Source organism: Tympanuchus pallidicinctus, unplaced genomic scaffold (genome assembly GCF_026119805.1).
Source record: "Tympanuchus pallidicinctus isolate F22 unplaced genomic scaffold, pur_lepc_1.0 scaffold2, whole genome shotgun sequence".
NCBI lineage: Eukaryota > Metazoa > Chordata > Aves > Galliformes > Phasianidae > Tympanuchus > Tympanuchus pallidicinctus.
The window spans coordinates 7,408,312-7,427,158 of NW_026294721.1; the positions used below are offsets into that span (position 1 = coordinate 7,408,312).

Consider the following 18,847-nt stretch of genomic DNA (forward strand, 5'->3'; position numbering starts at 1 on the left):
CCAGTGCCCTAGGATTTTTTGTTGTTGTTGTTTTAGTAAGAATAAATAATACCAAGCCTACTGTTTGGAGAAAAAATGTTTCTTTTCTCAATGCCAAACAATGCAGAGGCAGACATTTCTTTGGAATTCTGGGATTCCAGGCATTGCAACTTTGTGGTAATGCAAAAAATGCCCAAGGAGGAACAAAAAAGAAAACCATGGATGAGACAATGGAACAGAAGGTGAAGCTTGACTAGCTGCCCAAGTGCTAAATCTAATTTATCCAAACAACTAATTAAAAGTGAAGGCAATTTTTGGAAAAAAAAAAAAGCATATGAGAAACAGTTTTAACATGAAGTTTAGCCTGACTCCACTCCTTTTTGTACAGTTTATGTAGAACTGGCTACTTGACTTGGCAGGCAGCTCGAAATCATTCTTGAGTTTTTTTAGGAGCTGTGCTCTTGACTAGCTGATGACCAGTGTGTTGTGTCAGCAAAGCTGCTTTGAGTTCTTTGCTCCCATGGGGTTTTCCTCTTGCAGTGAGATAAAAACACAAGATTTAGTTTTAATGGAAATAATACTAGAACTAGGAAAAAATGGTAGAGAAAAATGTCTTCACCTGTTTCTTCCCAGTGCGTGTCATTGGTGTGTGACTGATTAGGCAGTGTTTTGACTTGTGCCGTGTTATCCAGCCTATGTAAACAGAATGTGTGCCTTCATTGAAGAATTTGTGCATGTTCTAGCTTAGTTTCCCTTTGGTAGTGCAGAAACTCTGTGTAGCCATTTTGAAATTGAAGCCTTGCTATATCATAAAATGTTTCTTTCCAAACGTTTTTTCTTCAGAATTTGATTACAGATTTAGATTTTGGAATTACTGAAATCCCCACTTGTTCCCAACACTTGAAACTTTGGTGTTATTAGGAGTTATTAACTGAAACAGATTTTAAATTTAGCCTTGTCCTTGTCCTGAACTCCTCGATTTCTATTTTGTAAGCAAACAGATGTGTTTTTTTCTTTTAACCCATTCTATAAACACTGTTGGAAAGTGTTGGGTTTTTTTCCCCAAAATAATTATATAATAATAATTATGGATAAAACAGCTCAGTTCAAAATGGGGGGAAAATGTTTCATGTTTGTGTCTTTAAACTGGTACGCCAAGCCTTGCACTCAAGGAAACAATGAAGATTTCTTAGTTGAGTTGGAGGGAAATTTACCCTCTTCTATAGATATTTGTTATACCAGGACTGAAGCATAGGCCTGTGCCTAAAATGAAAACCAAAAAAATGTGTTGTGTACATTTCTATCGCGTCTTCAGGAAAGTGAGATCAGGTAGTAAAATAGAAAGATTATCCTCATCACTTTGAAACAAAATGAAGGAACTTTATGTCATTGGGACCATTATTTGTTTGAATTCTGTACCATGTAAGGAAGACTTTATAAGAATACCTTTAAATAAGTTATTATAAAATCTTACCTTTACATTCCACTGTTTTTATAATTTGTTAAATCTGTAGTTGTTTCATTGTTTTTTCTCTTCGTACATAGACTCCGGCACCCTGGAACAGTTACCCCCAGTGTCCTAATAGGCAGATTCCCCCTCCTAGAAGCCACCAGCTCCAGTAGTTACTGATGTCACTGCTGCAGAAACACCATCGGTTATCAGATCGGTCGTGGAGCCTACAGCCCCCTGCCCTCCTCCTAGGTGGGGCCACAAACACATTTAGTAAGGCAGGATGCAGGACAGCCACCCCTTTTGTATCTGTCTGTGGGTAAATAAAGACTTCAGTGTTCAAAGAAATTCCTCTCAGAGCTCTTTTCGTGACATAAATTGACACAAACCAACCTTAGCAAGTGGCTTTTGACTTTCTGCTTCCTTCTACCTCTTCTCTGCTCTTTGCTACTAAGCTGCTTGGTCAATGGAAGCTTGCATCACAGAGGAAAAGGCTGCAAACTAGAAGTTTGCTCTTAAGCGGACAGGGAATCGTTTCTTTTGCTGATTATATGCTTTGGAGATTGATCCTTAAAAGAAGTGTGGACCCTGTGCTTCCTTATACATGTACTGACCTCATGAGCTTCACCTCAGTCATCAGAACTGACCTGGTAGAAGTTTTGCTTCCAATTCAGAAAAAGTGGTTTTTAATGAAGACTTCTCTGCCTTACTCTGCGGCACTGGGAAAAGAGACTGAAGTATTGTTTTAAAAAGACAACAAAATAAGTTTTTTCCAAATTCCTTCTCCCACTGTTCAAATACAAGGGAAAACAACCTTGGAAAAATTGAGCTTTCTCATGATGCAACTCAATACTTCTTAGCATCAACAACTTAAAGATTTTCTGTTATAAATTCAACAAAATAGCATCTAAGCATGGCATGTTATGTGACATTAAATTATGTACTTAGCATCTTGCCCATAGCAGTAGAAGTCTGTATTTCCTTTTCCAGCAAACTCATCAAAGCTGGAACATGATAGGTAAATTCAGAATGTGCTGCTCCTTTATCACGTGAGCAAGCCTAGAAACCATTTTCAGTTGAATATGTTAGAAGAATTTGCTTACAATCTAGGAATAATCAAATTAAAATGTCTGTTTTGTTCCATAGCTTTGTGTTTACGGTCAGTTTTTAGAGGCTTTTCTATTTGAATTTTCTTTGAAAAGCAAAATACCTTGAAAGATTAATGCAATTTTTCCACAGCGTTGAATCACATTCCATGTCTGTTTGAGAAACTTCAGTGTCTTATTAAATATTAAAACTTATTCCTAGTTACTTAAGAAGTTGCTATTTTTTTTAACAGATCTATCTAGCTATTTTTGCAGTTTATATTTTTTTTTCTTAATTTATTTTTTAGTCAAACGCACGCTGTTTGAGCATGGTTTGGAAGTGAAAGAACTGGATGTTTTCATAGTGAAAACTTGCACTCTGCGATTTCCTAAGAGACTTGCTGGAAATAATACTTAGGGCTCACGTAGAGGTGATAATGATTGTATTTTGGCTTGTTTTCACAGTGTTGCTTACCATAAAAAATGACATTTTTTGCAGTCAGTTTCTCCTGTTACAGTGCTGTTTTCTGTTACTCAGAATTTCACAGACTTCAAGTATTTTGAGCTGCAATCGTGCAGTCCTGCAAGCTCCATTCAGCTGTCACTGCTGTTGTTCCTGTTTGGTCAGGTTTTAATTCAACCACATTTTTCTTTCCCAGCCAGGTTTTAGGTCAACGCCAGTTTCCTTCATGGGTGGAATCTCTGTGCCTGACTGCAGCTGTGCTTCTTCAAGAGCAAATCCGAAATATGCTTTGGCACTGCTGGCTTAGTGTTCTGAAATAACCTGGTGCTGTGTTATCAGGACTCCATCCTTTTGCTGCTCCTGCAGAAAGCCCTGACTGTGCACTGAGAAACTTAGTGCCTGCGTGCTATGGACAGCATCAGAGAGCCCAGCAGAAGGGCCATGCACACTCTGTCCCCCAGCTCTCAGGACTGAAGAACAGGAAAGGGTGTTGGGCATCATTTCTTGCAGCCACAAGGAGAGGTCCTGTCCTGTCCCCAGGTGGTCACTGCTGCAAAGAACCCATTTCTTCTTAGAACAGGGGATTCTGAGAGCCAGCGCATTTCAAGCAAGTAGCTGGGAGTGAGGAGAAGGTGGGAAGAAAAGAACAAAGCATGTGGACGGGAGGTAACCAGCTTTCAGTGGGAAAATGGAGACTTGAGGGCAGAAAGGGTCTTTGGATGGGACTGAGCTTGGTGTGTTGATGCTGCTGCTGATGCAGGTGGCAGGGTTACCAGCTGCATTATTGCTTACCACAGAGGATAACACACCTCTCTTCCTGTCCATTTACTCATCTAACAGATCTGAAACAGATCACAGCACTGCTTTTTTCAGCTGTTGTTTATTTCCTTTTTCTTGGAAAGCACAATAACCTCCCCGGAGATGAGAAGAATGAGCAGTGGAGGGCAGCAGCCACTTAACCCCTACCAGCTGGGTTCCTTCAGCTGGCTGCTGCTGCTTTAGCTCAGGGAAAGGACTCCATGAGAAGTAACACCTGCTTCCACCTCCATGCACACTCGCTTGAAAGCACAGCTCTCATAATAGTAAGTACTATTTTTACCAGGGCTCTCAGAGCTGATGAGGCACAGCGCTGTGGAAGTGTCACCGCTGGATGATCTGAGCAGGGCTTTGCAGCCAGCCTGGTATGTGAATGAATTTCACTGGAGAAGCAGGAGGAAGGTGTTGCTTCTGTAGCTCTGTGGAGTAACATGAAGCACTGCGTTAGAGACCGCAGCAGGAAATGGAAGGGACACATTTGTCCAGGAATCAACCATAAGTTCAGCTGCACGTTTTCCCACAGTTGAGAGGAAGGGGAAAGTTTGGGATTCCTTTTTTTCATTTGACCCTCGATTTCAAGTATAGATAAAGTTTTGAGAATGGCAAATAAATAAGTAAATGTGCATATTCCTTAAAGGAAGAATATCTGTGTTAGTTCCTGCTCGGGTAGAAACAGTTGTGTTGTGGGAATCCCAGTATCTGCAGCAGCTGCTCTTTGCTCTAGCTGACTGCTGACATTTCTTAAGGAAAGGAAAAAAAATACTTATTGTGAGTGGAGCTAGGAATTAAAGGGGAAGCTTCTGCTGTTCAGTCCATTTCATGTAGAACAGCATCTAGCTAGGTTGGTTACCACAAAAAGTCACAGCTGAAAAATGATTTGCATTTCATTTGTCAGTAGTTATTTTAGCTATACAGGAATGGGTTGGTGATTTTTCACATATGCACACACGTGCATTACCATGCAGAAAAGGGAGCACAGTGCTTGCAGGTAGCATTTCCCCCACTACCAGCCAGCATACACCGGCTCTCTGTGCTCCATCACTCCATACGTTGTGTGCCGCTCTGATCCTCGCGGTAGCAACAGGGACTTCAAAGACTTTGTGCTAGATTCTTGCCTTCTTCTCAGAATTAGTACAAAGATTATAAGAATTGCACCTGTAAGGAATGTAAACAGTGATAGCTAACATTCAACGAGGAAGGTAAAGCATCAAGTGTTTGTTCTAGTGCTTTCTGACTGCTGTATTATCTCCTGGTTGATTTTTTACAATAAGGGTGGTGAGGCATTGGCACAGGATGTCCAGAAGTGGTGGGTGCCACATCCCTGGAGGCACCCGAGGTCAGGCTGGACAGCACGCGATGGAGCTGTATGTGTCCCTTTCATTGCAGGGGAGTTGGACCAGATGACCTTTCAAGGTCCCTTCCAACTCAATTCTACGATTCTAAACAAAGTGCTTTCTTCTCCTTTGGCTTGAGCACAGAGAACAACTGGCTAACTAACAACTCAGCTTTGGCATTTCAGATTTACCCTGAAAGATGTGGAGAACAGCAGTGGGTTTTAACGAAGTAACTCAGTCACTTGCTTTTCTGCTCCTGCTTGCGCTCTCTGTTCCACGTAACTCTCATTTCCCACCTGGCATCTTATCCATGCAGACTCACTGCACTTGTTCCGCCACGCTGAAAGGCTGTGCTGAAAAATGCTTTTGCTCTGTATGGTGCTTATAATGAAGCTCGAGAAGTAACTGACCTAGATCAACTCTGAGTCTAGACTGGCATCAGGACTGTCAGAAAAAATTTCTTTTAGGCTGTGCATAGACATGGAAATAATTGCAAAATATCAAGTACTGTGACATTTCTGTTTGTCTGTTTCTGGCAGAAGCATAATCAGGGAAAATTGATCTAAACAGAAGAGCGTGAATCTGTCACTGTGATGCAATATGTCCAGACAAATGCATCCAAATTTGGATTGCGTGAGCAGACAACCTCACAGCAAACAATTAAGCTGTTACCCAGCCATGAAATGCTGGCTGGCTCCTGCGTGGGCTGCTTCTTTTGCCCCTCTTCTTAGCAAATGCCACCCAGGTCTTCACTGAGGAACATTGTTCTGTGGCTCAGACTTGTTTCTCAGAAAAGCTGATTAACTGGCCATTGTTCTGCATGGATGACCCCTTCATGTGCTTCATTTAAAACTACTTTTACTACTTTAAAACTACTTGCTTTAGCTGGCATCTTTTGGACTGTGGCCTGACACAGCAGAACCTGGGCACCTGACGTGGAGGAGCTTCTGCATGATCCCTGGTTTGGGACTACATCTCCAGACATCCCCAGGGACAGGGCCCTGTCTGGTCCCTGTGGCAGCGCTCCAGCGCCTGCCCAGCACAGCAGTGCATTTAGTCCTTATTTATGTCTGTGGGGTCCTCAGGTGCTAAGACAGGACTTTGATAAGAACTACTAATGCTGCTTTGTTGTTGGAGAAGCTTTGCTCCCTGTTTGCTACGAGGATTAAGATCTGATTGATCTCCCCTCTGCCTTCTAACAGCAGTGAGCTGGACTGGAGGATGAGCGTTTGGGGGCACAAAACTGTTGAGCTTACAACAGAAACTCGTGGGCATGTGGCTTTCATGCCTTAGAATACCAGGAGATGAAAGCCTCCTGTCAGCAGACCTGTTCACACAAGTGGCACTGAACACTGCACTTCTTTTTATGTGCCTGTGCAATGATCGCTCTCAGCTTGAACACTGCTATTCCAGCTTGCTCTTCTGCTCTTTTTATCCCTAACAGTGAGAGCTGCTCTTTGTAGCATAACCTCTGATCCAACTTCCCCCCAAACTCGGACCTAAGACTACACAGTTCTTACTTTTTCCTTTGGTAAGACTATGAATGCCAATTTGGTGTTTTGGGATTAGTGCTCCTGGTGTTGCTTCCTTGCTGAAGGCTCACCCACCTGCTGGCTTCCTGCCATATCCACTAATGAGCTAATTACTGCAGGTTGCGGGTGTCTCTATTTCCCATGCCCAGTGCCTGCTTCCCTGTCACCGCACAAATGGCTGATTTTGAGCTGGAAAAGTATTAACTGAGGGCAGGGGAAATGCTTTCAGGAAAGCTGAAGTCTCATACGTGGTGGGAAATTGTCCATTTTCTTTCTTCTGGGCAAAGATATGCTACTTTTGGAGCCTGTACACACAGCTGCTTCCCAAGGATGAACAACAACCAGATATCTATTATCTTACTAGCATAATGTCCCTATTTAATATTCACTGATATCCCCACCTGCAAACGTGAAAGTACTGTCATTTGCATTGAAAGTGGTGCATAAAAATGATGAGCTGTGTGATGGAGGCACGTTTTAAAAGGCAATTTGTACATTTAAACCACTTTTAGCCTGTTAACCATATTATTGCAGCCTGACTCCTGTCTTCATACTATGACACTGTAGGTCACTGTGCCGTCAGGATGGGGAAGCCTTAAGGAAGAACAGGCATAAGGATAGGCTTATGGCTCTGCAGCCCCTTATGCTAGAAACAAGTAAAGGATGCCAGCTTTCTGCTCCCTTTTAAAGGGATAAGCAACCAAAAAGACTTACTAGAAATCCAAATTTAAGGCAACACAGTGTGCACTGTGCAGAGACATAAACAAAGAAGAGCAACGCTCACCTGCTGAGAAGAGTGCCAGGAGGACGATCACCAGTGGCGTCAGCTGGCAGGAGCTGCCCACCTTGTACAGGAAGACCTCCATGCAGAACTGGGGCGCGGTGCTGCCCATGGGGCAGAAGGCATCAGGAGGGCACTTGATCGGGTTCACATCTGGGCTCTAAACAAGAGGAAAGGTAAATTCCTCAGTGCCAAACAACGGAGGAGGTGGCAGGAGGGTAAGTGTTGCCTCAGTACTACGTATATAGCATGTGTGTAGCATGTTCCGGTGAGGCACTGGCACAGGTTACCCACACAGGTACGTGTGGGTAACCTGTGCCCCATCCTTGGAGACACTCCCCATCCTTGGAGACACTCAAGGTCAGGCTGGACGGGGCTCCAAGCACCTGATGGAGCTGTAGGTGTTCCTGTTCACTGCAGAGGAGTTGGACGAGGTGGCCTTTATGGGTCCCTTCCAACTCAAACGATTCTATGACACCTTCCTGAGTTTGGGCATGCTGTGAAACCCACTTTACAAAGTACCCACTGCCTTGCTGTCTCAGAATAGATATTAGAAATGACAGACTGAGGCAGAGGTAGGACTAGCAGCCAGCCACCTGAAGACCTACAATATCCAAGGACCAATAAATGAACCTGCTATCATTGAATTCAGGTCTTGTTGTGTTTTTAACACTTCTGTAGCTCATTAATGGATACCTCATCCCCTAACTAGGCCCTGATGCCAAGGGTTGAACAAAGCCAGCCTCCTGGTGCTCTAATTGCAACCCCACTGCTCTACAAGGGCTCTGTCTGTATTTAAGAAAAGGAAACAAGCTAAGCTAAAATTGGCCTTAATTAAAAGTGTATTAACTGTACTTGTTAATCCCAGCTGCCAAAGCAGCCAGAACAGACTCACAGGGCAGTAGTGGTTCTCTGGACACAGGTCACAGCTCTCCTGGCCCCGCTGTGGTTGGTATTCCCCTGGCTCGCAGGGCTTGCAGGCGTCATCACCCAGACCTTTGAAGGTACCTAAATAGCAAAAGAGCACATTAGCATCTGGGACTGGACCCAGGGCCTTTGCACTTGCATATGGATGAGTGTGCTTTCAAAGCCACAAGGAGAAAATGCATGAAATACTTCATGTGCATGACAAAAACTGAGCCAGAACTTTAGCAGTAGCTGGGTGGCAAAGGGGCAGGAAGGAAAGAACAAAAGTATAGGGAAGGAACCTGACCAACACCTTGTTTCAAATCTGAAAACAGAGTAGGAGTATGGTGGGAGCTGGGTTAGTGCTGAGCTGGCAGCTTTAAAGCAGAGGGAAGTTGGGAGCCAGAGCTCAGCAGAGTTTCATCCCCTTTAATTCCAAGTTCAAGCACCTTTCCCAGCTGTTTGGAGCTTGCTGAGTGCAGTGTAACTAAGCTTTGTGAGAATGACAGGTCAAGGAAGTCACAGTCTCTAAGACATTAATGCTGGTTTGCATGAAATACATCTGGCTGCATTGCTGCAGTGCAGCACAGCAATAATCATACTGGAGGAGGGCTTGGCACAACATGTCCTGCTACACTGGGACAGCCACCAGCACTTTTCCATTGCTTAGGCAGCAATGGTTTGCTCAGCTGCTGTCAGCTGGGCCACTCGAGGTGGTAAGGAGCAACATCGTCTAGGTTAAAAGCACCAAATTTGGGGAAGAAATCCCTCCGTTCTGGTGCTGAGGTCACACACTATCATCACTCTAAACCATGCAGTGCACTGAGGTTGCTCAGTGCCCACGATCACGACCTGTCACGACCCACCTGCCCGGCACAGCATACACCCCTCAGCAGCCTCATGTGGAGCCTCGTGCCCAGCAGGACAGGCCAGACACAGCGTGCAGCTGGTGGTGCTGGGAGGGAGAACAGTGAGACAGCACCATGAGCCCAGCACTGAGACAGCCCAACCCTACACAACCCGCCGGCTGCTTCTTTATGCACACACAGCCTAAGGCTGAACGCTCCATCTACCATCTTTTACCATGTTGTAGGCATTTGTGGTGTCTATCTGCAGTGCAGTTTCTCCCATATGTCTAATTAGGGTTGGGAATGTGATGGCATTTCTATCCTTTCCTTGGTCTCTTATTTGCATGAAACTTAGGAACCAGCCGGGGCCGTTCCCCAGCACACTTGACTGGAACTGCTCAGTAGATGCTGAGAAGAGCAACAGCCATACGGCGGTGAAAGCCACGGAACTGCTTCGATAGCAATTAAACTGAACTTTGGCTGCAAAGTTCACCTCTCCCAGGTGCCCTCTTCCTCCACCATGGGACAGCTGAGTAAAAGTGCCTCCTTCTCCACCAGCCCCCAGCCTAGCTGAGGTGGGGGCTGGGATAGGACTGACCCCAAAGCACACAAGCCAGCAGTTGTCCTTCACTTTGCTGCAGCACTGCTGGCAGAATCCTCCTCCTTTTGTAGAATCTCATCCAAATCTCAGCACCGCCAACTCTAAAGCCTGCAGAGCCCTCTGGCAACTGCTGGTGCTCAGTGGCTGCTACCAGATTGCTTGGCCAGGTGACTAGTAAAGGAAGCTGAATGTCCAACCCTGGTTTTGTTGACTGGAGACTTGTCACTACGTCTGTCTGTATCTTCTTTAACACAGGCTCAGCTAATGTGGGGCCATTAGTTTTACAGCTATATAGAGTTTTACAGCTAGCAGTCAGGTTTTCCTTCCTGCTCTTGTCATCCCTTGTGGCACTGTCATGCTGCTTGGCCTCAGATACTTCTTTCCACCATAGCCTGCTCTAGGGGAGCCCCACCTAAGGTCACATGAGGATTTCTTACTTGCAGAACGATCCAGGCAGGCAAGGCAGACAAAAAGCTGCATTTTGCTGTGAGCTAAAATAACCTGGAGGAAAAAGGAGAAGGTTCTCAGGATCTTTCCTTTGCCATCCCTGTCCCCAATGCTGTTAGTTGTTCCTGTTCTGCAGGCAAACAAATGGGCTCACACCCCCCGCAGTGTGGGCAGGAGGCATAAAAACATGTGCCATGAGCTACAGCTGAGCAGGAGGGAAGCAGAACCCCCTCCCTCACCTTGCAAGTGAAAAGCAGCTTATTAACTTTCATAATTGCATGATCTAGAGGCCGTGCTCATAGCCTTCTCTGTGGCCTAATGTAAAAATCCACTGAGTTAAGGCAGTGAGATGCCACACACTGTCACCCATGACAGCCTCCAACTGCTGCTTATTTACGTTTTTCCTCCCAAACGTAGCAAATGATAGCCAAGATTTGGGTGTGAGACGAGCAGCTTTGTGCACAGATTTTCAAAGGACGACTTGTGCATGTGTAAAGAGCTCTTAATTGGCATCCAGAGTAGCTGTTGCATTGCATGTGCTATTTAGTATTGCCGATGCTATTAGCTTGCTGCGAACAGGAGCGTGACTGCATGTGAGACCTGTTCTTTCATTTTAAATAAGAACACCCATAACTGTGGGAAAAGATACGCTGTCCTATTTTTGGCCTGTACAGAAGAACCTGTTTACTCATTGGTGCTTGTAAGTAACCCAGTGATTGCATCTGGCCATGGGTAAAAGCCTGTGCAGTGTGTGATGGGAGCGCACAGGGTTGCATACAAACAGCCCTACCTTTCTGGCACGCGCTGCAGGCTGTGGCCCCCGACTCGTTGGCATAGTGGCCAGGTGGGCAGGGTGAGCACACGGTGCTGCTGGTAGTGCTGGGGGAAATCAAGCAGAGGTTAGCATGGTTTTATCTTACCGAGGCTTCTCTGTGCTCAAGACAGTGGAGCACAGCTCTGTTTCACTAGCAAGTCTGGAAATAGGGAGCAGGCTTCCCAGAGGGATTGTGGAATCTCCTTCTCTGGAGACATTCAAGATCCTCCTGGACACTTTCCTGCTCATTCTAGTGTAGAGAATCTGATTTAGCAGAGGGTTGGGCTTGATGATCTCCAGAGTTCCCATCTGACCTTTACAGTTCCGTGGTTCTATGGAAAGGGAACTGAGCCACAGGCACTGCTGTGAGGGAGTCCTGACCTGAAATAGCAGGGACTGTGGGAATAGGGATGTGCCATGTCAGGCCTCTGGGAGGAGAGGGAGGACATCAAGGAAGGCCGTGGAGGAGGAAATCTGGTTCATTCATCACCAGTAGAGCCAAATCCCCAACCACAAGCATGTGGGTTTAAAAATCTGTTAGCAGTCAGCCTTTAGAGGACAACAAAGACATGCTCTTTATTCCTTTGGAAACCCCAGGGCTGAGCAAGATTTGTGGAGGGAAAAAATTAAGAAGACAACGGGAATAGAAGCAAACACTTAGCTTAAAACAAACCAACACAAGATTGCATCAGCCACAGAGCTGCTCGCAGCCAAGGGACTCTGGGTTCTCCAAATATCAAAGAAATGTGAAGCACTGCTGATGGAGCCCTGGGCAGCTGCCATGGCTCCTCTCTGTTGCCTCTCTCCTCCTTCCAGCTGCCCCCAGCTCCATGTCACACTCTCCACTGTCCCAGCAGAAGCATTTCTGCAGTGCCTTGGGATAGATCCTGATTTGGTCATGGCTGGGTTTGATGGGGCTCTGAGCAGCCTGATCTGGTGGGGGGCAACCAGCCCATGGCACGGGGTTGCAAGTGGGTGGGCTTTGAGGCTCCCACCAACCTCAGCTATTCTGTGATTTCATGATCTTTTCAAAGGTGTGGCACTGAAGCCTGGCCTGCAGGCCACCCATGCCCCAGGGCACCAAGGCCACAATTTGGGTTAGACCAAGGCTGGCGCCCCTCCTGGTGCAGGGACAGGCTGACACCTCAGGGATTTGAGGCACCTGGAGGCTCCAAGAGCTGCCAAAATGGGGAAGCATTGTGAGAGAGAACACAACCACGTCCAGACCCAGCAGAGGCTGTCACCTACTTGGCGTAACGTCCCTTTGGACACGGCAGGCACTGCTGCTGTCCCCTCGCAGGCTGGTAGTGCCCCGCCGGGCAAGGAGCACAGGCACCAGGGTCCAAGCATGAGCCCTCTGTGCAGCACGAGCAGCTCCAGGTGTCTGAATAGAGACAGAGAGAGCAGGATCAGCACCGTGAGGCTTAACTTCAACCCCTCATCCACCCCCTTGGTTTGTCTACAGATCATTGCAATGGGCACAGGTGTTTGGATCCAGCTCCCCCAGCAAGACAGTTTTTGGGGGGTAGAAAATAACATTAATGCTTGTGATGCTGCTGTGTGCCATTAGATGGGAGAACAGCTGTAAGGCAATCTGTGATCCCAATTCTATCAACACAGACTTCTGGTAATTACCAAGACTGCTCTTTCTCTTCCAATTCAAGGAGAGAGGAGGGTTTTCCTTCTTCCCCACCACCACACAAAAGTTAAAATAAATGCACTCCTTTGATTTCTGATAAATTTACATCTGTGGGAAGCAGAAAACCCCAAAGCAGAGAATCTGCCTTAAGCAGAAACAGCCTTCCTTTGCACATAGGCAGTGCAGTATTCCCACCAGATGTGAGCTCTGGCAGCTCCACAAAACAAATCTGAGCTGCACAGAACAATTCTGTGAGACTTGCAGTGGTGGCTCACAGCAGATCCACGCCCCCTCTCCATGCAAAAACCAGTCCTTGGCACTGCAGGAGCAAAGCATGAGCAAGAGGAGAAGGTCTCGCTAGGGCACATCCTGTACACAGCGTGGTGAAAATTACCTCCTGTGCTCTGCAGAGTTACCCTAGAGCATCCACCACAAGCTGGTCTTCCTCCCTTGGTCACTCCCTTTGCCACCTAGCATAGGAAAGCTTGGGTGAGCCCTGGCTCTTACCACTGCTGGGAATGGTCCCTGGGGAGCAAGGAGTACATGCTGTCACATTCACTCTGCTGCAGTTTGAAGGCTCAGTGGTGCTGAGGGGCGGGACCACTGATAGGACACCAGGAGATGCAGTTGCATCTGGAGGGGTGGCCCAGGCACTGCTGGATGTGGCCATTAGTGCTGTGGGTGCATGAGAGGTGGTAGCAATCCCAGAGGTGAGCGCGGTGATGCGTGGGGTGGTGGGCAGAGCTGGAGTGGGAGGGTTTGTGCTTGAGATAGCAGATGGCACAGCTGTAGGGGTGGTGAGGTTTGTCACTGTTCCAGCTGCAGATGGGGCTGTGGGGGCCGAGGTCGCTGTGGCAATAGAAGACATTGGAGTTGGTGGAACAGGGACTTGGGTGGTAGCTGCACTCAGAAGTAGCGAGGTTGATGCAACAGGGGCCTGGGTGGAGGTTGTCTGGCCTAAAGCAATACCTAAGAGAAATAAAAAAAACGTAATGGTCAAGTTACTGTTCTTACCTTAGTGAAGGCTTATCATTAGGTCTTAACCTTTGTGTCCTCATTTGGTGTCCAGAAATTGTCTTTGCTACGTTCCACTACAGAGCGATGCAGAAACACTGCCAGCATCTGAGCATCACAGAATCATAGAATCACCAAGATTGAAAAGACCTTCAAGATCATCCAATCCAACTGTCCACCTATTGCCAATATTTCCCCACTAAACCATGTCCCTCAGTACCACACCTAAACATTTCGTGGACACCTCCAAGGATGGTGACTCCACCACCTACAGCCTGTTCCAGTGCCTGACTGTTCTTTAGAATAATTTTTTCCTAATGTCCAACCTGAATCTTCCTTAGCACAGCTTGAGGCCATTCCCTCCAGTCCTATTACTAGTTATGCCAACGGAGAAGAAGCCAACCCTCACCTTGCCACAATCTCCTTCCAGGTAGTTGTAGAGAGTGATGAGGTCACCCTGAGCCTTCTCCAGGTTAAAAAATCCCAGTACTCTCAGCTGCTCCTCATAAGGCCTGTGCTCCAGACCCCTCACAGCTTCATTGCCCTTCTCTGAACACACTCCAGGCCTTCACTGTCTTTCTTGCAGTGAGGGGCCCAAAACTGAACACAGAACTTGAAGTACAGCCTCATCAGAACTGAGTACAGGGTGTGATCTCCTCCCTGCTTCTGCTGGCAACACTATTTCTAATACGAGCCAGGATGCCATTGGCTTTCTTGGCCACCTGGGCACAGTGCTGGCTCATGTTCAACTGACCGTCATTGAACATCCTCAGGTCCTTTCCATCCACACAGTCTTCCAGCCACCCTGCCTCAAGCGTGTAGTGTTGCCTGGGGTTGTTGTGGCCAAAATGCAGGACCTGGCACTTGGTCTTGTCAAACTTCGAGCTTTGGCCTCAGCCCAGTGATCCACTCTGTCTATTTCTCTCCAAAGGGCCTTCCTACCCCAGGCAGATCAGCATTTTCTCCCAACTTGATATCGCCTGCTAACTTAATGAGGGTGCACTCAACCCTCAACCAGGTCATTGATAACAATACTGAACTGGACAGGCCCCAGTACCAACTTCTGGGAAGCACCAACGTGATCAGTCCCCTGCTGGATTTAACTCCATTCAGCACCATTCCCTGGGCCCGGCCATCCAGCCAGTCTTTTACCCATCAAAGAGCATGCCTGCCCAAGCCATGGGCTGCCACCTTCCCCAGGAGAACACTGTGGGAGTCAGTGTCTCACGTGCAGCATCACCTGCACACAAGAGCCCTGTCAAGCACATGCATTAGAATCATAAAATCATTTAGGCTGGAAAAAAACATTAAGCTGATCCCAGAGCTGAGAGGTCTGACTCTCCAAGATAAAGGGTTGTGAGAATTGCTTAAAACACTTGGTTTTGCTGGTGGTGCTCAGCTTACCCTGAGATCCCTCAATCTGATTTAAGATGCTTGTCAAGTAGCTGCCTGTTTCATCCCTTCTTGGTTAAAGGGATCAAGGAAGAAAAGTCATGAGTTTGGGATTTTTATTTAAGCTGCTCTGGATGTATCCAGTAACCCAAAGGGAAGCTGCCTGTGGGCAGACTAGCTTTGGTTCCCAAATCCCTCCCCTGTAAGAGCAGGAGTTCTTCACAGCCAAGGAGCTGTAATCTTCAGAGAACTGCGGGGTGTTACTGCAGCACAGGGTGTTTTGCTGTGCAATGTAATAGACTGAAATGGCGTCTACTGATGAAAGTAATCTCAGAAGTACATGACCATATGGAATGGATGTTTCTCAGTCTCAGGATGGAGGAAAAGCCTGTAAAACTAAATGCAACAAGTAGCAAGTTCATATTGCATTGCTAGGTGAAACCCAAGCAAACAAAGCAAACCAAACCCAGCCCACTCCTGCCACCACAGCAGGCACACCACTTTGGATCAGGAATTCAGGGCAGGGATTTCCTCCACAGAATAACCTCCGCTTCTGAAAACACCCAGCTTCATACAGCATCAACGGGCTGCTGTGGCTGCTAAGTGCCTTTTTCCTCTCACGTGCCTTATTATGGTGAGCTACTAACACCTGTAAGCAATTCAGGGCGCACATCTCTTCCATTCTTTTGGATAACACCTGTTACTGAAGTCAGAGGTTCATAGATCATGTCCAGCCCCCTCTCCTGGGTACAGCTGGAAAAAAAACCACCTAGTAGTTTCTGAAAGTAAAAGATTTTCTGAATTGCCAATAGTATCAAGCATTACTTGATGCAATAAAGCATCAAAGTTAGCAGGAAATCAAACTCCTTCTGGAGCTCATCATATGAGAACTGTTAAATCAGTGTTACTTCAGGATTGACTTGGGCCCCACAAACACCATTCTCCCAATAACTCCGTGTTCCCACTCTTCCAGCCAGTGCAAGCCTCTGAGCTTGCCAGAATCCAGCAGCTGCTGCAGGAAAACCAAAGGACTATTTCAAAGGGCTGCTTTAGGAGGGTAATGGAGATAGAAGAGCACAGCTGACACCCAACAGTGATGTTCAGATGAGGAACAATGGGAGCAGGATGATGATGTGGTGCTCAGAGACTGTCAGACAGGCACTGGGTGGCTGGGGATGCATGGGTCACTGCAAAGATCTTCCCAAAGCCACCTCCTTTGATTTCTTCTCCCTGGGCCTTTGATTTCTCACTCTTTGAGCTACATGCACCCACACAATGCTGGACATCTCTGGTGTCAGGGCTCAGCACCACCCCAGCATAGGCAACAACATGCCAATGACGTTGGCTGGTAACACCAGTTGCATTTCTATAGCAAAATCAGGACAGTGAATGAAAGAGTCCTTAGAAATCTGTGATCACATGGAAACAGACTGCTCAGAGGGCTCCCTCCTATGCGTATACTGACCGCTTTGTACTCAAGAGTGTAGAAAACTGAGTCTTTCTGTAACTCCTGGGACAGGCAGCAGATGAGCACCCAGCCATCTGGGCCATTGCCACATCTTGCTGTTTTCTCCAAAAAGAGAAACGCTGAATTTAACAGTGAGGGTTTTGTTTCACATTTGCTTGCCCAAGGTAAATATCTTAGAGACCAGGAGTCATCAGCACTTGTCCTACACAGAAAGCACAGCTCCTGGCCACATTGCCTATGCCACGCTTTGACCCAGCACCACGATGCACTGTTCCCTTTGTCCAACTCAGCAGCCTTAACTCAGTCTACTTTACAGTGAGTCAGACATGAGGATGTCATGGTAAGCAGCTTACTGAACCTTTGATGACAGACCTGAACCTTTGTAACATACAGGACATGCAGCCCTGCTGACCTGTGAAGCACATGGCAGTGGCTGAGAACTGAAAAATGGCCTGAGTAGGATGGCAGCTCCTTTGCTTCTCTTCCCCCACATCAGTCTGCTATCAGTTCTTGAAGCAACCAATACTTCAAGCAAAATAAAATATAACCAAGTCAATAATTGTCTGTGTAAAGAAGATCTTTGGTGAATTCCACATGTGAATAAGCTGCTTCTGAATTTCCCCAAACTCCATGAAAGTTCCAGTCTACAGGTTGTACCTCATCACATGATTTGGCTGGATTTGTACCAGACACACAGGTACACCAAGGCTCCCAGGTAAGTGAATCATAAAGGTTGGAAAAGACCTTTAAGACCATCTGGTCCAACCATCAGCCCATCCCCACTAACCATGTCCCTCAGTGCCAATCTCTGAGTTTCTTGAATGCCTCCAGGGATGGTGACTCTACCACCTCCTGGGCATTTTAAGATGAGAGATTATGGCCTAAGAATTGTTCTGAGAAGTTTTCACAGCATGGGGACCTCAGGGTCCCTCTGGCCCTGCCCTACCCCAGTAGGGCCACCACCAGCAGGGTGCCCAGGCCCACGACCAGGCAGCTACTGAAATCCCCAAGCAGATCCCACAGCATCTCCGGCCCCTGTGCCAGCACTCCAGCACCACCCGGCACAGTGCTGCCTGGTGGGCAGGGGGAAAGGAACTGAGGAGCTCTGTTCCAGCTGGTGACCATGGGCCCTGCAAGTCCCCGACCCACTGAGTGCCTCAGGTCTGCAGGAGCAGGGACATGAGTACAGAAATATTCAGGCACTTTTACACGTGCTCCTAGGATCACCCGGTTACCAGAACACCCCCAAGAAGGGGAATGTTTCTTCCTTTGGGTTTCAGATAAGGCCACAGCACTCAGTCTGCAGTAACTGAACTTACTCCCTTTTCTTTACAAAGCACCTGGTGGAGCTGTAGGTGTCCCTGTTCATCATAGGCACTTAGACTAGCTGGCCTTTAACTGTCCAACTCAAAGAGCTCTGTGATTCCGTGACTGCTAGGCTGCTCGCCCCACTTCCAGCACTGCACCCCTTTAAGGCACTGCTCCCAGCACTCCCCCCTGCCCACCCCACACTCTGAGGCCAGCGGTTTCACCAGCACACACCATGTCCCCACGCCCCGCACTCAGCCCCACAAAGCAAAGCAGCACTGGAAGGGCTCACCTGTCAGACACGCCGTGGTCAAGCTCCAGAGCAGAGGAGGGGGCCAGACGCTCATTTTCCCTGAGCACTAACAGCTCGCAGAGGGCCGGGGCAGCAGCTGATCTCCCTCACTGAGCTGCTTATCCCACACCGCTTCTGCGCTCAACGTCGTCACCTGACTGCGATCATGCGGCTGGGCCGGATCAGCCTCCCCCCAAAAGAGGGGGTGTTTGTGCACAGAGGGTGCAGCAGGTCTCAATGAGGCCTCCTCGAGGTGCAGTGCAAGCTAAGCCTGGAGCAAAAGAGCAAACCTTGCTCGCTTCCCATGCAAAAACTCATGCAAGAGGAGCAAGGCGCTGAGGAAAGAGAAACAGGCAGAACTGGGCCGGGCTGCAGGCCAGGCCCTGTGATCTCCTCAGGGGGAAGGATTGCACTTCTAGATACCCAGGGCTTCCTGCAGCAAGAACTACTCAGGAAGAACTGCAGCTCAAAGCAGTTCCCATTTTAACTGAGGCAATCATCGCTTGGTTTGGGCTATAAGGGACCTTAAAGCTCGCCACTCTGCTGTGGACTGGGTGCCCCTCACCATATCAGGCTTCTCAGGCCTCACCACCCTCTGAGCGAAGAATTTCTTGCTAACATTTAACCTCAATCTCCCCTCTTTAGGTTAAAACCATTCCCCTTTGTCCTATCACTATC

General features: G+C 47.4%; 1 protein-coding gene across 4 annotated transcripts; it reads right to left on the reverse strand.

Annotated features, from left to right (window-relative positions):
• Window positions 1-27: 27 nt before the first annotated feature.
• LOC128080209 (variant-specific surface protein VSP4A1-like) lies at window positions 28-18,561 on the reverse strand. 4 transcript variants are annotated; one of them, XM_052682187.1, is made up of 10 exons: window positions 18,170-18,560; window positions 13,203-13,664; window positions 12,305-12,440; window positions 11,033-11,121; window positions 10,233-10,296; window positions 9,213-9,301; window positions 8,336-8,448; window positions 7,444-7,600; window positions 4,752-4,948; window positions 4,117-4,212 (listed from the first exon to the last, which is right to left on the reverse strand). In XM_052682187.1, the coding sequence occupies exons 1-9, from the start codon at window positions 18,222-18,224 to the stop codon at window positions 4,797-4,799; spliced, it is 1,317 nt and encodes a 438-aa protein (XP_052538147.1). In that variant the 5' UTR covers window positions 18,225-18,560; the 3' UTR covers window positions 4,117-4,212; window positions 4,752-4,796. The 4 variants fall into 4 exon arrangements, with proteins under 4 accessions (XP_052538149.1, XP_052538146.1, XP_052538150.1 ...); XM_052682189.1 differs by lacking the exon at window positions 4,752-4,948 and having other exon boundaries at window positions 28-4,212; window positions 18,170-18,561; XM_052682186.1 differs by having other exon boundaries at window positions 28-4,948.
• Window positions 18,562-18,847: the final 286 nt, after the last annotated feature.

Coding starts and splice junctions, on each gene's coding strand:
- LOC128080209 (XM_052682186.1), bottom strand. CDS start 18,224: ATGAGCGTCTGGCCCCCTCCTCTGCTCTGGAGCTTGACCACGGCGTGT. Junction 10,297..11,032: donor CTGCAGCGCGTGCCAGAAAG/GTAGGGCTGTTT, acceptor TTTTTCCTCCAG/GTTATTTTAGCTCACAGCAA. Junction 4,949..7,443: donor CCTGGCACTCTTCTCAGCAG/GTGAGCGTTGCT, acceptor CATTCCTTACAG/GTGCAATTCTTATAATCTTT.